The sequence below is a fragment of the Musca domestica genome, unplaced genomic scaffold (genome assembly GCF_030504385.1).
Source record: "Musca domestica strain aabys unplaced genomic scaffold, Musca_domestica.polishedcontigs.V.1.1 9, whole genome shotgun sequence".
Taxonomy (NCBI): domain Eukaryota; kingdom Metazoa; phylum Arthropoda; class Insecta; order Diptera; family Muscidae; genus Musca; species Musca domestica.
The window spans coordinates 18787801-18805925 of record NW_026712435.1 but is presented as its reverse complement, the minus strand read 5'-3'; the positions used below and the strand labels follow the sequence as shown (position 1 = coordinate 18805925).

General features: G+C 34.5%; 1 protein-coding gene across 6 annotated transcripts in view; it reads left to right on the top strand.

Annotated features, from left to right (window-relative positions):
* LOC101893229 (capon-like protein) overlaps positions 1-18125 on the top strand; it is a 506622-nt gene that overhangs the window by 466786 nt on the left and 21711 nt on the right. For 4 of the 6 annotated variants that reach the window (XM_059131884.1, XM_059131883.1, XM_059131881.1 and 1 more), the window contains 3 exons: positions 6764-6931; positions 7003-7125; positions 10885-12283. In XM_059131884.1, the coding sequence (XP_058987867.1) occupies positions 6764-6931; positions 7003-7125; positions 10885-12063 (1470 nt within the window). In that variant the 3' untranslated portion in view covers positions 12064-12283. Of the gene's footprint in view, positions 1-6763; positions 6932-7002; positions 7126-10884; positions 12284-18125 lie in introns of those variants that run through there. The other 2 variants (XM_059131885.1, XM_059131882.1) reach the window with 1 other exon arrangement.

The window sequence follows — 18125 nt, the reverse complement described above, 5'->3', positions numbered from 1 at the left end:
AAGGTTTCATTTAACTAAGCACAAACCAAGGCAAGTTGCAAAATAAAGGAAGCTTTTTAAATATATATATTCCAGTTCTAGTTCAGGATTCATGAGCAATGCAAATGGATTGTTGGGTATTTGTAGAATTTAAGCCAAAAGTTCTAATTTGGAAATATCACAAAAAGTTTGATAAGAAACACGTGCAGAATGTAAAGCCTCCCTGTTAGAAAATGTTAAAATGTGAGTAAGGTAGCAGATATAGTCGACCGAAGAATTACAGGTTCATACTTCGTCTAATAGAGATAAAATATTGGTAAAAAAATCGAACATTTATATCCATTTTTATGCGAAATCATAAATTTCATATTCATCTCCGGTTTCTGTTTGAGAGAAATATTTAGCTATAGCAAGTCGTAAAGAATCGATGACTTGTTTCGCAAATTATGACAGATAACAGTATTGAAAATTGTGACCCTTTGTGGGAAAGGTAACAGAAGGGTCTCGCAGATATGTATTATCTTTACAAGAAATTTGAAGAAATTCCGCTGCTTATTTCGCTTTCTTTGAGCGTTTTGTTATTAAAAATGTTGAACCCTATATGGGGGAAGTTCCAGAAGGGATAATCCGATCTCTATCATCTTTATAACAGATCTTGTATTAACGGAAATACTAAGATGTACCAAGTCTGAATGAAATCGGATATTAATTTCGCGTTTTATGAGGGTCATGGATATTCAAAATGTTGATCCTTTGTAGGGGAGGTACCAGAAGGAGTCGACCGATATATCCCATCTTCATAGCAGATCTTGAGTTAGTAGAAGTAATAGGGTGTGTGAAATATGAAAAGAACCGGATGCCTATTTCGGATTTTATAATTGTTTTGGTTATACAAAACATTGACCCTTTGTGAGGGAGGTACCAGAAAGAATATTCCGATCTCTACAATCTTTATAGCAAACATTGTGTTGTTAGAAATATTGAGATGTGACAAGTCTGAAAGGAATCGGATGTTAATTTCTCGTTCTATGAGCTTCATGGGTATTCAAAATTTTGACCCGTTGTGTGAGAGGTACCAGAAGATGTGAACCGATATACTCCATATTAACACCTGACCTTGGGCCAATAATATTTTTGGGATGTGTGAAATTTGAAGACAACGGACTCTTACATCAAATTTTATAAGAGTTGTAATTTTTCAAAATTTGGACCCTTTGTGGGGGAGGAACTTAATAGAGTGGACTAATATTGCCAATTTTCGCACATGACCTAGCACAGGAGCAAATATTAGGATTTGCAAAGTTGGAGCAAAATCGGATTATTCTTTCAATTTCTGTGCAGAAAATATACTTTTTAAAAATTTCGACCTTTTGTGGAGAGGTACCAGAATGAGTGGACCGATATATTCAATCTTAACACCAGACCATGTGGGCTAATAGGTACTTGATGGAGTGGACCGATGTTGCCCATTTTCGCACCTGACGTAGCACTGACGCAAAGTTAAAGCAAAATCGGATTATCCTTTCTCTTTCAGTGCAGAAAAAATATTTTTTTTGAAAGTTTCTACCTTTTATGGGGGAGGTACCAGAAGGAGTTGGCCGATGTTGCCCATCTCCGAACTCGATGCAAGTTTGACAATAATATTACGATGTACCAAATTTGGACGAAATCGGATACTCCCTTTGAATGTTATTGTGCGCACAAGCCAAACAGAGAGACGGACATCGCTAGATCAACTTCAAATGCCTGAAACGGATTTGGTCCAAAGAGACCTAAGATCTACACCCGTTATTTCTATGATGCACGTTTTGACCGTATCAAATATATATACCCTCTCTAGCCAAATGGGTGAGGGTATAAAAACACACAAACCACTCTAATACAATAAACATGGCATAGAGACAGATTTTTTCCATATGCTGCTATTTTTAGTTATATGTATGGTGTCGACTAAACGCACAACACAAAATGGAAAATAAAAATTATTAAAAACACATTAAGCTGATAAATGGACAGACATGGCTATAATTGTTAATTGAATTGGCCATTTTTATAAAAGCTCTAAGAAAAACAAAATACGTCGAACGTCTATAAATAGTCTGCAAAATGTATGTGGAAAAAAATCTTTCGCTTTTGGGACTATTTTTTTGCGAATCAAAAAATATCCCTCATAAAAATTCGTCGAAACCAAACATGGGATAGTTGATGACAAATGCTAGCAATACACACATGCAATCATTTCCTCCATTTTATTCAAAAATTCAATAAGTTGTATGAGAATTTAAATATATATATATATATATATATATACATATATATATATATATATATATATATATATATACATATATATATATATATATATATATATATATATATATATATATATATATATATATATATATATATATATATATATATATATCATTTTTTGTAATTCTCATATTTCCTTTGCGATATTTTTGACTTTTTGTTTATTTTTTTCTTGTTTATTTGGCGTCTAACGTCGTTGTTGGTGGTGTATGTGTTTTTTTTTTTTTTTTTTTGTTTTCACAATCAATTGCTTTGTGCCCCTAATTAATGGTGTTGTTTTATAAACACATCTAGTGGAGGGGTTGGTTCGATGGTATATTTGTGGGTGTGCTTGTGTGTTTTTATCGACCAGACAATTATTAAAAATTATTTATTATTTGGCAGTTAATAAGTGTGGCATATCGCTGGGTAATTTGTTTAGCAGATGATGGAAATCTATTTTCAACAAAACACCTTAGCAAAAGGTGTAATAACGGGCAGTCGTCGATGGGTCATATTTCTTTGGCATGTGTCGGCAGAGTTGCTGTTTGCATAAATATATATATATATATATATATATATATATATATATATATATATATATATATATATATATATATATATATATATATATATATATATATATATATATATATATATATATATATATATATATATCTTTTTTTTTTTGGCAAAATCTTGACTTTTACATTAAATGAACGTGTGTGTGGCTGAATTCTTTTGAAATCATTCAATTTGCTGTCTTTTTTTTCACCGAAAATCACACAAATTTGATGGAAATATGTGATTGGTTTGGTACTTTGGTACACCCTCCACCATATGACATACTAGTCATTCAAAGTATATATATATTCCAAAGTATATATATTCCAGATCAGCATGAAATTCTATGTCGATTTATCAATATCCATCCGTCTGTCCTTCTGTGGAAATCACTCCAGCTTCCGAACGAAATGAAGTAGGTTGATAAAATTTTACTCAAATGTGTATTATGTCTGCAGAACTTTTGGTATTAAAAATGGGCCATGTAGATCCACGACTTCGTATAGCCCTCATACCTTCGTATAGCCCGGTACCTCCCGAAATTCGGTATTTTGATGATTTGAGAGACATTATTTACCGGAATTGTTTCAAAATTAATATTTAAAGTTCGTAACAGATAATACGGCTTAAGTCAGAAAATGGGCCATGTAGGTCAACGTCTTCGTATAGCCCCCATATAATGGTACCCCCGATATTTGGTATTCTGATGATTTTAGCGACATTATTTACCGGAACTTTTTTCAAATTTGGTATTTGAATTTCATAATGAATACTACAGCCTATGCCAGAAAATTGTCTGTGCAGGTCCACGTTTTACAACCACCATAGTACCTCCCAATATTCGGTATTTTGATGGCTACATTATAAACAGATTTTTTTGAATATTGTAATAGCTAGTGACAAAAGTTGCACATGCAGGTCCACGTCATCGTATGGACCGTAATATACGGCTACATTCGGTATTTTTAACATTTTACCAGAATTTTTTAGGGATTTTTTTTTGAAAATTGTTAAATTCGTATCAATTGGTGGAGGGTTCTCAAAGTTCGGCCCGGCCGAACTTACAGCTTTTTACTTGTTTTATTCTGCCATCATAGCATGGAGACTAAATTAAGTTTGTCATTCCGTTTCCAACACCTCCAAATATTTATTTTGATCAGCATAAAATTAAATGTGATTTTTGCCATGCTCTTCCATATGTATGTCTGTCTATCCATTTGTGAAAATCACTCTAGGTTTCGAATAAAATGAAGTAGGTTGGTAACATTTTACTCCAATGTGTTTCAGATCCATAAGAGTTTTGGTATTGAAAATAGTTCATATTTTATATAGTCCCACATAACTTGAACTGATTTATGATTTTAGCCAGATTTTTACAGAAATTATTTCAAAGTCAGTATTTGGTATTGAAATAGGTACCTTCTTCGGGGTTGAGGATACCCATCATCTCCTATGACAGTTAATTATTATACAAATTCATGTTTTCGTATATACCCATATAAGGTTAGCACGCCATATTCGGTATTTTAATAATTATTACGGAATTTGTTGAAATTTTATGTTGAAGATTCTTTATAACAAGAAAATATATGACGCTAGAATGAAAAAAGCATCAGTTTCGGCTGTGCGGAAATTTTAATACCATAAGGTAAGGAAACCTTTAAGCATCAAAACTTCGGGATCGAAAACTGGGTGCACCTTCTCTGTAACAGTGACATTCATATCAAATTTCAGTATTTTAGTTCTATCTGTTCACCCAACGCCTAATTTAGTATTTACTAATTTCTATGGTACACATTTCCGAAACCGTCTGCATATCTCAATCCTAGATACCAACAGAGACCTAAATATCAAATTTTCGGAATTCCAGCTATGTCTCTTCACCCAATACCCAATTTAGTACTACTTAGTACTGTAAGAACAATTATAGTACACATTTCCAAAACCTCCTCCAGCAATTATTGCAATATAAAATTTCAGAATTTTATCCCTATCCCTTCACCCAATACAAAATATAGTACCACTCAGTACTTTATGTACAATTATAGTACACATTTCCTCCACCTAGTACAAAATTTTCACAATTCCAACCTCATCCGTTCACCCTAAAGCAAACTGTTCCAAATGTAATACCATTTAGTACAGTTGTCATACTTAGTACAAATTTCCAAAACCACCGTTATAAATAAAACTTACTTTCCTTCCTTGATTTTCATACCAAATTTCTAGCTCTTGTTTTTTAGCACTATCCGTTCACATAACTCCTAATGGTACCATTTTAGAAATTTAGTACCATTCCGTAAGTTGTTATAACCTTAAAGTTCGAATTTCCTAAAACACATATGTCCTGCTTTCCATCAGTGACAGTAATTCCAAATTACAGACTTCCAGCTCCAACGGTTCAGCACAATTCCAATTTGTACCATATTTACTATCATTTAGTACACATAATTACGAATTTCCAAAGCTTCTCACATACCCTAATCCTACACTCCCACTGTAATTCCAATTCCAAATTTTAGTATTTCAGCCTCGTTGGTTCGCCCAAATACAAATTGTACTTTATTTAATACATATAAGTACACATTTTCAAAACTGCCTACATATCCCAATCCTACACTCCGACAATCTTATTTCTAGTTGTCAGAATAGCAGCTCGAATGGATCACCCAAAATTTAAATTGTGCCAAATTTAGTACACATAAATACGAATTTCCAAAACTACCCACATTTGTCAGTTCTAGAATGAAAGAAAGTAATCCAATTCCTAAATTTCAGGATTCAAATTCTATCGGTTCACCAATTTCGAAATTGTACCAAATCTAGTACCATCTAGTACTTTTCGTGTACATAAGTACAAATTTCGAAAACTTCCTCATATCCCAATCCTACATTCAGAATTCAGGATTGTCGCACCATCCGATCTTCAAAATTCAAATTGTACTAAATTTAGTACCTTTCAGTCCATTTCGTATACAGGAGTACACACTTCTAAAACTAACTCCTTATATCGACTCTACTGCTCTACCTTGATTCCCATTCAAAATTTTAAGTTTTTATCGCTAACCGTTCACATGATACGAAATAACAATTTTAGTACATTTTGGTACTTTTCGTACACTTATAGTGTGAAATTCCAAAAACCCTTTGGCACATCTATCGAACACTCCCTCAGTGATCCTCACTCCAAATGTAAGAGTTCTAGATCCACTGCTTCCTCAAATACAAAAGGTACCATATTTAGTACCTTTTAATACTTTTCGTACCGTTCTACTACGAACTTCTAAAACCCCAGCCTTATTGACAAACCCTATGAACCGAATAGATAGAAAACGCGGACTAACATGTCTCATTTTCGAACCTAACCTGCCTGTCAGTAGGCATATGTGAAAAATACGCTTATTAAGAATGAGTACATTAGTACTTCGAGGAGTGCCAACGTAATGAAACGTTAATATACCCTCCATAGTATGGTGGAGGGTATAACAATTGTCAAATTCAGGGATATATCTGTCGGAACACCTACTGCAAAATTCTAACTTGTTTGGTATGGAATTTGAGACAACACGAGATGCAATTATTAGAATTTAGAATTTTATTTACAAACTTTTAAAACGTTTCTTAAAGTTTTAAAATTAAAGGGAGCGCCTGAAAGCATGCACTGAATTGCTAAATATATTTACTCATCACGTTACGACAAAATCTCGAACAAATATTATATAAATAGTTAACTACCTAATTTGGATAAATACCTGGGTATTTAACTAATTTTAGCCAATGCACCGGGTATTCTCCCACGATGCATTTCTATTCATAGAATATGACCAATTAAATTGATCGAGTACCTTGTTAAAAATCGCATACTAACTTTCTAACACATATCTGCGAACCTAGTTTTCTCACCTTGGAACTTTTCTCTTAATTTCAGACCGATGAAGATAAATCGCCGACATCGCCCTCTTCACCCAGTCGTGAAATTAACAAGCTGAAAGATCAATTGGAACAACAGGCCATGCAAACGCGCCATGCCCTAACGCAACTAATGATGGTAAGGGAACAATTGATATCGGAAACAAATGCTCGAATTGAAGCTCAGGTATGTGAAACGCAAACTACATTCCATTTCATTTTGAAAATGCTAATTACAACTTTTTTTCGCCATTCTAGGCTCGTACACAACAATTGTTACAACAAAACCGTGAACTACTGGAACATTTAGCCTCGTTGGGTGCATACAATGAGCAGCAGGCGCCTGGTCTAACCACAGCCAATATAGGAATGGCACCACAGGTGAGTTGGCATGAATTATCTACATGTTATTTGTTATAATTTGTTGTTGTTGTTGTTTTTGTTTTTGCCAAATTTAATTCGATTCTAATAAACATTTGCTAAGTTTTGTTTTCTTTTTCATTAAATGTTAAATATAATTTGTTCCTGACGCTTGACCAATTTTTTTTATAGTATTTCCTTTCTGCTGTTTACTATTTGAGACAATGAACGCAAATGATAGCCAAATAATCATTTCCGCTTGTTTTATTAACAATAATAAATTGCGCATTTTATAAGAGGTAACACAGTGAGGAGATGTCTAATTATTAGTCGTAATATGCCATGAACAGTTAGTCCTAGATTTTGAAAATATATTTTTAAGCCAAGTTGCAGACTGAAGACAAGTCACAATAATACTTTTTTTGGAGATAAACACTCTCATTTTTATACCCTCCACCATTCTATAAAGGGTAAATCAACTTTGTCATTATATTTGTAACTATTCAAAATACTCACGATAGACCCTACAAAGTATATATTCTGGATCAGCATAACATTCTAACTGAATTTATCACACATGTGTTTTTGCCAGTAGGCAGTTTAAGTTCGTAAATGAGCCATGTCGGTCCACGTTTTCGTATGGCCCCCATGTAACGATACCTCTCGATATTCGGTATTTTTATGAGTTCGTATTTGAAGTTCGTAAAAAATTTCAGTTTTCATTAAGCGGTATTCTTTAGCGGGACTTTCTCAATTATTTTCTAGTTTCTTTTAAATGGTGGAGGGTATTAAAAGTTCGGCTTGGAGCTTAGCAGGTTTTTACTTTTTCATTATTCGATCGTCATCGTGGGCACCACCCAGCCAGGACGATGGATGGTCATTGATAGACTGACTCCAAATGTCTTGCAACGGAATTAGTTCAAAAGTCGAAAACCGTTATTTAGACGAGACCAGCCATTCTTTTTATACCTTTAGCCATATGGCTACAGAGGGTATACATCATTTGATACGGCCAAAACATGCCTTATCGAAATAATGGCCTCTTTGGACCAAATACGTATCAGGACATTTGGAGTCGATCTAGGTTTGTCCGTCTGTCTTTCTGGCTGGCTGGTGTTCACGATAACTCTAGATTTGATTCAAACCTGGTACTTCGTAATATTATTTTCAAAGTTAGAATAAGTTTGGAGGTGGGAAATATCGGTCCACTCCTTCCGGTCAAAATTTTCATAGATAATAGTTTACCTAATTGAACCAGAAAAGATCATTGAATTTTGTTCAAACTTTGCAAATCCCAAAATTTTTATCAGTGTTAGGTCTGGTGCTAGAATGAACAATATTGCTCTACTCCATCAAATATCTCCCCTTTTTTAAAATTGGAAATAAGAGTTCTATTGTCTTCAAATTTCGCTCAACTCAATATTTCTACCAACACAAGATTGCGTATGAATAACGCATAGAATATACCACTCGATCTGGTACCTCCCCACAACGGGTCAATATTTTGAATAGTTATAACTGTTACAAAATTCGAATTAATTGTCGGATTCTTTAATTATCCTAATATTTCAACAAACACAAATGATAGCAGATAGCAGATATCGGACCATTTCTTCAGGTACCTCCCAAGAAAGGGTCAAAATGTTCAATAATTATAACTTTCATAAAATTAGAAATAAGTGTTCGATTCTTTTCAAAGTTCGCACTATTTCCACAAAAACAAGATGTGGTGTGAAGATACCTCCTTCACAACGGGTCAACATTTTGAATAATTAAAATTTTTATAAAATTCGAAATAAGTCACCAATTGTTTTCAAATTTCACACATCCAAATATTTCTACTAAGACGAGATCTGATGTGAAGATAGAATATGTCGGACCTTCTGGTACCTCTCCCACAGCGGGTCAAAAATTTAATTTAATAAAGTATATTTATATTTCTCATAATATGCGAAATTAACATCAGATCCGCTTCGAATTTAACACATCCCAACATTATAAATAACACAAGATCTGGTGTGAAGATGGGATATATCGGTGACTTCTTCATGTACCTCTCCCGCAAACCATTATAATTTTGATTAACAATTATTGTAGCAAAGGAGTCAACATTTTCAATTTTTAAATCTCTCATAACTTGCAGAACAACTCAGCGATACATCTCACTTGATGTATCAAAATATTCCTCTCAAACAGAGATCTGATGTGAATATGCAATTTATCGGCCCACTCCTTCACGTGGCTACATTATTTGGTTTGGTTATTTGGAACCTCTTTATATTCGAAATTCCCAAGGTTTCAGCCTTAATTCGATGAATACAATTACTCCGGAATTATTTGGAACCTCTTTATATTCGAAATTTCCAAGGTTTCAACCTTAATTTCCAACACGATTCGATGAATACAATTACTCCGGAATTTGTTAATATTGACTCATATTTTAGCTAAAACCTCATGTACCGCTAACGACCAATTTGAGGTGTTCCTATTTCATTAAAATACCAACGCGTGAACATGCCAGGAAGAGCTGACAATGAGAAAAGCAGGAACATGCCAAATTTAGTCCGCATAAACGAAGGGTTTGTCCTTTGGATTTACTAATTTTATACCAAATGCCAAGCGTGCAGAAAACTGCAATCTTTGGAAGTTAAGTGGTGTTTCTGTCGCAATTAGGAAATTTGCAGCAAGATGCTTCCCCATAAAATTCCGTCACACCTTCACATATTTCATTGAAATTGGAGGTACATACCGTGTTTGGTGCATCAAATATGTGAAATCGGCCGAGAATATATAGAGAAGCTATATCCAAATCTTAACCAAATTCCGTCACACCTTCTGAATTTCATTGGAATCGGACATACATATCGTGTATACCCAAACCTCAACCGAATTTTGACAAATATTTTTAGTACCAATTTAGAATCTGACATACGTATCGTGTTTGGTGCATCAAATACATGAAATCGGCCGAATATGTATATGGGAACTACATCCAAACCTGAACCGATTTCAATATAATTTGGCAAATTTATTTTTGTTCCAAATTCCATTATGCATTCCAAATATGGAGACTGTATCTGTAATATATCAATAGATATGTGCATATAAAATCTGAATTTTTGGGAGGTACCTCGGATTCTGTGGCCATATCACCAGTCGAATTTCAAATATTCATATAGCCTATGTTACTTTCAGTCGATGTTGTAGTATACTTGGAAATTTTCAGGAAAATCGGTTAAGCGGTTTTCTAGTCCATAAATTACGAACAAACAAACATACAAACATTTTCCTCTTTTATAGATATAGATAGGACACGATTCGCAATTTACCGAATTTTTGTTTAAAAAAAAAAAAAAAAAAAAAAAAAAAAAAATTAAAAAAATCAACACATTTTATATAATTTTTCTTATTTACCTCCTTGATTTATTGTTTTATAACAAATTACCCTGTTTTGAAAAAAAGTGTGAAGTCTGTTTTTATTTTTGCCAAGTGTTAAAAACTACTTGCTTTGTTCGCATGCCAAAAATTATAAAAATGCTATTTTATTTTTGTTAAATTGAAATGTGCGTCTGTTTTATTTTACCCGCGCCGTTAACTTGTTTTTATATGTCAATTTTGTTTTGCTGCCCGCTCTGAATGTGCTTCAATTCTTTTTGTTAATGTTACGCATGGATATTTTACAGTTCCTGAGTAATTATACGAATCAATAAACGAATATTCAATCATCTTCATCGATTTTCTTTCTGTTCTTCTCTATCGCACGAATCGACAACTTTATAGAATCATCTACAAATGCTACTGCAGGCCACAGCCGGTAATGCCAACAATAATTTGGCCACCATTAATCAGCAAATTAATAATTTGGGTACAATTAATCAACAACTAACATCGCTCAGTCATCAGCTAAGCGGTCTCAATCAACAAACACAAAATCTGCAAAATTTTCAACAACAGCAGCAGCAACAACAAACACCCACATCGGCATCATCGTTGGCCCAACAACAACAAGCAAATGCCCTACAAACGCCAACATCATCATTTAGTCAATCCCAATTACATCTGAATGTTTCGGCTGCAAATACTGGAAATCTGACAACCAACACATTGTCCTCCAGCCCCTTTCCATCCATGAATCAATTACAAAATATTACATCACAGCTACAACAACTAAGTGCTTCACCAAACGTCCAGCAGCAGCAGGAGGCCCTGTCCAAAGATCTGTTTCAGGTCAATCAAGAGCTATTGAATCGCCTACAAGCTTTAAATTTGGGAGCCAGCGGAGCATCGTCGGCTGCCCTGGCGCTGCCGAATGGTGGTGCCACAACACCCTCTTCCTTCTTCTATGTCAATCCCATGTCATGCAGTCCATCCAACAATAACAACAATGCCAGTAGTAATTATAATTTCCTAAGCACTCCCACACCCAGTTCTATGGGCAATTTGACGCCCTCACCCATGGGCACCCTGAATCGCAATTCTTATTCCAATTCGCCGTTAACCCTGAATGATGAAATACAATTGAGTTTGGATAAAAATCTCAATACGCTCGATGAACATCTGATGAAGCCATTCAACCACAATCTAACACAATCTGTGTCGAATGGTAATATAGCCGGAACGGGTGGCGGCGGTGGCGCTGGAGGCGGAGGATCTAGAGAAAACAGTCGCTCGTCATCAACGGTGGATTCACCGCTATCACAAATGGTGCGCAGTACATCAAATTTAAATAGTCACGCCAGCAACAACAACATCGATATGAGTCCATCATCATCCAATTCGCCGCGTTACAATACGGTTACGTTGAAAGTAACCGACGAGGCGGGTAACGTGACGAATCAACGTAAGCTCTCGGCCACGCCCAGTTTCATACAACGCAGTACCAGCGAAAAAGTACCAAATCGCAGTCAAATTATGAGTCAAGTGCAGAGAACTGCATGGGCCAGACATACAACTAAATAACAATGGGAGATATTTGAGTAGTCGGAGGGTTAAGTAAAAAACAATAAAAGAACAACAAAAACCAAGACGAAATACGAAAAGCTGATAAAATATTTGATGGTTGAGAGGGAAAACTTAAGAATCGGCAAAGTTTTGTGGTGTTTGAGGTAAAGGATAACAAATGTACACAGCACAGCATGGCAGATTCGATTAAATGTATATCTTCAGGTAGCCTTTAAGTTTTTTTTTTTTTTTTTTTTTTTTTTTTTGTTTACAGATACTTGGATTGGACATGAGTTTCAAGGTCTATAAACAGGTCACACAGAAACCGATTTATTAATGTATTACCAATTTTAATGTTTAATCCTCTCTGCCACAGTGAAGAAGATATTTCGCCTCATTTCAACTAAATTTATTTTTAATCCACATAAATCAATGACTTCAGGTATCCTCACAATAAATAATAGAGTCGCATCAAATCACACGAACGTGGAGGCCAATTCACCGGCCCCTTTCACGGAAGAATGTTGTTGTTGAAATGTTCTTTCAATAAGTCAATTATTTCGCCCTCAGAGTGGCAAAGTGACAACCTCCTATTGAAACCACATTTCATTTACATCCGTATCTTAAAGTGTTGGAACCATCATTGATGATGCTCCGAAATGCTGCCAGAACATAACAAGAGCGTGAAATTCGCTCGAATTCGATCGGGAGTACAGACCAAAAATAAGAATACTTTTTTTCGATATCAATCGATTAATAACGAATATGATCTTATCGTTTTCCAGAGTGCGAAAAGTTCGCTCGAATTCGAGCAGAGACTACTCTTGCCGAGCACTACTTTAGGTTATGACATACCGTTGTCGAATTTGTAAGTATGTGTATTCTCTCAGCCCACATCTGTAAATGCAAGAAAACCAAGCTCTATTTCGAGTACTTCGACTACCAATTTAAACTTTGAAACAGGAGTACATTTCGTATTAATCTCGTCACTTCGAGCAAGTTTCACTCGCGTGTAAAAAGAGTAAATTTAAAGTACCCTTTGGTCTTTGTGCATTTGAGTGTAATATGCAAAATAAAATAGCCCTATTGTTTTTTATACCCTCATACATATGGCTACCGAGGGTATATATCATTTTATACTGCCATAAAACCGAATTAACGGTTTTAGAGCCTAGATCTCTTTGGACCAAATCTATTTCAGGACATATGGAGTCGATATAGGGGTATCCGTCTGTCGCTCTGTCTGGTTGGTGTGCACAATAGCTCTCGTAGGGAGTATCCGATTGATAATATTACAGTCAAACTTAGATCGTGTTTGGAGAAGGGCAATATCGGTCTACTCCTTCTGGTATTAATTTACCTAATAGAACAAGAAAGGATCATCCAATATTGTTCAAAATTAGTAAATCCCAATATTTGTATCATTGCTATGACAGGTGCCAAAATGGACAATATCGGCCCACTCCATCATGTACCTCCCCAACAAAGTTTCAAAATTTTCAATAATTATTACTTTCATAAAATGCGAAATAAGCATCTAATTCTCTTCAAATTTCACACATTTCAATATTTTAATAACACAAAATGAGATCGAATCTCTCCTACTGGCACCTCCCCCCAACGTGTCAAAATGTTGAATTGTTCTATCTCTCTTTAAATGCGAAACAAGCATCAGATTCTCTTTGAAGTTCACACGTTTTAATATTTTTTCCAACAAAATATGTGGTGTGAAGATGGGATATATCGGAACTCTCTTTCGGGCACCTCCCCTACAATGGGTTACAATTTTTAATAGTTATGGCTCTCATAAAAAGCATAATAAGCATAGTAAATAGCATAATAAGCTGACTCTCTTTAAATTTCACACATCGCAATATTTGTACTAACGCAAGATCTGGCGCGAAGATGATAGATTTCGACCTACCCCTTCTGGTACCTCTCCCAAAATGGGTCACAAATTTAAATACTTATATCTCTCTTAAATTGCGAATCATGTCAGCGATTATTTTAAAACTTTTCACGTTCAAAAGTTTCTCTCAACCAGAGATGTGATGTGAATATGTAATTTCTAGACTCATTCCTTTTCGTACCTCTCCCACAAAATGTTGAAATTTTCATTAACAGTTATTACCATAAAATTGATAATAAATGTTTGATTTGCCTTAAATTTTGCAAATCCCTCAATATTAAAATGTGGAATACCTCGCTGCACCATATCAGGTCATATGAGTTCTCTCCTTCGATGCCAGTTTTATCTTTTGAATAGTATTGTTGCACAATAACTTCATTCGCCCCAAATTTCTGAAAAAAATCGTTCATAATCAGCAATACTTGAGCAAAAGCGTAGCCGAGGGGCAAAATCAAATTTCTGCTCTTCTACAAATCCAGGCGTTTCAAATGAGTGTGCTCAAACTGCTCATGAAATTTGGGGTTTATTCTATGTTTTTTGGCTAATTGCTGGCTGTATACTCATTTTACTCTCACTCACTGTATACTCATTTTACTCTCACTTAGTATTTTCAATACCGATTTGAAAGCCACAGCAAAAAAGAAATGTTTGTTCTAGTATCGGACCCCAAAAAAATTTAAGCCGTCCGAATGCACCACGGTACTGTATCCCACCAGAGGAAGTCCAATGCTGCATTTCTCCTTTACGAAAAAATTAAAAAAAAAAAAAACGGTTATTATACCTCTTGATAGATTTTACCATTTGGCACAAATCATTTGTTTGGCCCAAGGACGAACCCTATTGAAATTAGCGATAATCGGACAATATTTAGATCTAAATCCCATACATATTTTTGTCCGATTTGTCTTTTACTGAGCACCAAATGTGTACACATGTCAGATTTTATGAAAATCTATTTAGATATACCTGTAGCTCCCATATACATAGTTCACTCGATTTGTTATTTTAGTCCACCACAGCTGTAATATTTTCTCCATAACAACGATATTCCAGAAAGAATACCAAATGCAGCTTAGTAATAACTTTGTCAAATTTTATCGCGATCGGTTCAGATTTTGATATAGCTCCCATATATATCTTTATTCGATTCTAAATTGATTGTGCACCAAATGGTTAATAAAAACCGGAATTGAAAAGAATTTTTCACATACGACCGAATTCAGCCTGGACGAAAAGTGTGTCATATCTTCCATATATATTGTTTATCCGATTTGCTATTTCTGCACCCCCCCCCCACAGTCGTAATATGTACTCTAAAACAACGATAATTGGTGTCAGCTATCAGAACAGCATATAAATACCTCGGCTAAATCATTTTAGAGATTTCAATATAACTCCCATATATTATTTCTTCCGATTTCACGTTTATAATGCTTCCCATATTTGTACGAAAACTACTAAATGATACTAAATTTGGTATTGGGTGAAGGAATGAGGCTGAAATCCCGAAATTTGTTTTTTAGGTCTCTGTTGGTGTTTGTGGTTAGGATATGGAAGTGGTTTTGGAAATGAGTCCTATATGTGAACGAAAACTACTAAATGACACTAAATTTGATATTGGGTGTAGGAATAAAACTGGAATTCCGATTTTTGTTATTTAGGTCTCTAATGTTGTCAGCAGTTAATATATGGAGGTAGTTGTGCAATATGACCTCAAATAGGATGGATTTTGGTGAAAATTGAATAAGATATAGCTATAACTCCGAAATATACCGAATATATACAAATGCCTGCGTCTAATTTAGTATAAATCGATCCAGAGTATAATACACCTATTAGTTCCTTTTTTTTCAAATTATGACTGGTATAAAGCCACTGGTCTGGAGTCATTACTTATTCCTTATTTCAAGCACTGTTCAAAAGTATTTGTTTTTCTTCGGAGTTAAATAATCATGAAACTTAAAACCATCCAAATTTTATCAGCTTACTCTCCAAAAATCGCTAGTATTTAAAACTTAAATAATTAGATTAGTTAATTCTAAGTTATAAGTTAATACTTAATTATAATCATAAACGAATGGAGTATTAAATATTCCATTCATTATTTATTACTGCTCTAAGTTAAAGTATTATATATATGGAAAAATTAAAAATAAAAAAACAAAAATGTTTTCTTACCCTTCCCCCCACCCTCGATTTTATTGATTGTTCGATTATTTGTTGAAAAGCTGTAACTTATTATTATGAACCTAGCGTTTGTTTATATATAGTAATTAATTTACATAATTTTAATTATTACTATTACATGATTTAAAATGATTATAGGATTATTGTTTGTATGTAAATATTATTTATATAAATATATGATTGATGTGTGTTAACAGCTGTATACAAACCAACATTTAATATATATGCAATATAAAATTAACCTCGTTTGGTTATTTCATTTCGTTATCGTTGTCAGTACACCAATGCATAAATACATAACCACCCAGCAAACATTTTTTTCCGATTTTCTTCCGAATTAGGAAAAAAATTCTGCACAAGTTTTCGACTCTGATGTCGAATTCAGAAAGAACTCGGAAAAAAATTGTGTGAGATTTGCCCAAGATTCTGAAAGATTTTTCGGAAAAAATTCTGAAAGATCGTAAGAGATTCGGGGCGAATTCGTATAGAATTCGCCAAAGAAAAAAGGAATATTCGGAGAGTTATAGGATGTTTGATATGAAATTCGGAAATTTTTCGGATGTTTAATACGAAATTCGCAAAAAATTTGAATTTATTCTATAGTTGTAATTGAAAAACCGAAATACTAAACCTTTATCTAATTTTTAGATAATTGTTTCTGTTTATATTTTTCAATTTAATGATAGAACATTTTTATATCCTCAGCCATATGGCTACAGAGGGAATATATCATTTGATACGGCCAAAACGTGCCTAGTCGAAATAACGGTTTTATACCCTAGGTCTCTTTGGACCAAATCCGTTACAGAACATTTGGAGTCGATCTAGCGATGTCCGTCCGTCTGTCTGTCTGTCTGGCTGGCTGGTGCGCACGATAACTCTCGAAGGGAGTATCCGGTTTGATCGAAACTTGGTACATAGTAATATTTTTGTCAAACTTAGATCGAGTTCGGATATGGGCAATATCGGTCCACTCCTTCTGGTACCTCCCCCACAAAAGTTCGTAATTTTCAAAAAAAAAAAATATTTTTTGCACAGAAAGAGAAACGGTAATCCGATTTTGCTCCAACTTTGCAAATCTTAATATTTGCGTCAGTGCTAGGTCATGTGTGAAAATGGACAATATCGGTCCACTCCATCAAGTACCTCCCCCCCAAATGGTCAAAATTTTGAATAATTACAACTCTTATAAACTGTGATATAAGAGTCCGATTGTCTTCAAATTTCACACATGCCAATATTTATGTTAACCCAAGGTCTGATATTAAGATGGAATGTATCGGTCCATTCCTTCTGGTACCTCCCCCACAAATTGTCGAAATTTGAAAAAAATATATATTTTTTGCACAGAAAGAGAAACGATAATCCGATTTTGCTCAAACTTTGCAAATCTTAATATTTGCGTTAGTACTAGGTCAAGTGTGAATATGGACAAGATCGGTCCACTCCTTCTGGTACGTCCCCCACAAAGTGTCAATATTTTTAATAATTAAAACTCTTATAAAATGTGATATAAGAGTCCGATTGTCTTCAAATTTTTCACAACTCAATAATTTTATTAGCCCAAGGTCTGGTGTGAAAATAGAATGTATCAGTCCACTACTTTTGGTACCTCCCCCACAAAATATCGAAATTTTCAAAAAATATATATAAAGTATATTTTTGCACAGAAAGAGAAACGATTACCCGTTTTTGCTCGAACTTTGCAAATACTAATATTTACGTCAGTGCTAGGTCAGGTGCTAAAATGGACAATACCGGTCCACTCCATCAAGTACCTCCCCCACAAAGGGTCAACATTTTGAATAATTATAAAATGTGATGTAAGGATCCGAACGTCTTCAAATTTCTGTATCGGCCCACTCCTTCTGGTACCTCCCCCACAAAGTGTCGAAATGTTGAATACCCATGAAGCTCATAAAACGCCACATTAAGATCCGATTCTATTTAGACTTGGCACATCTCAATATTTCTATCAACACAA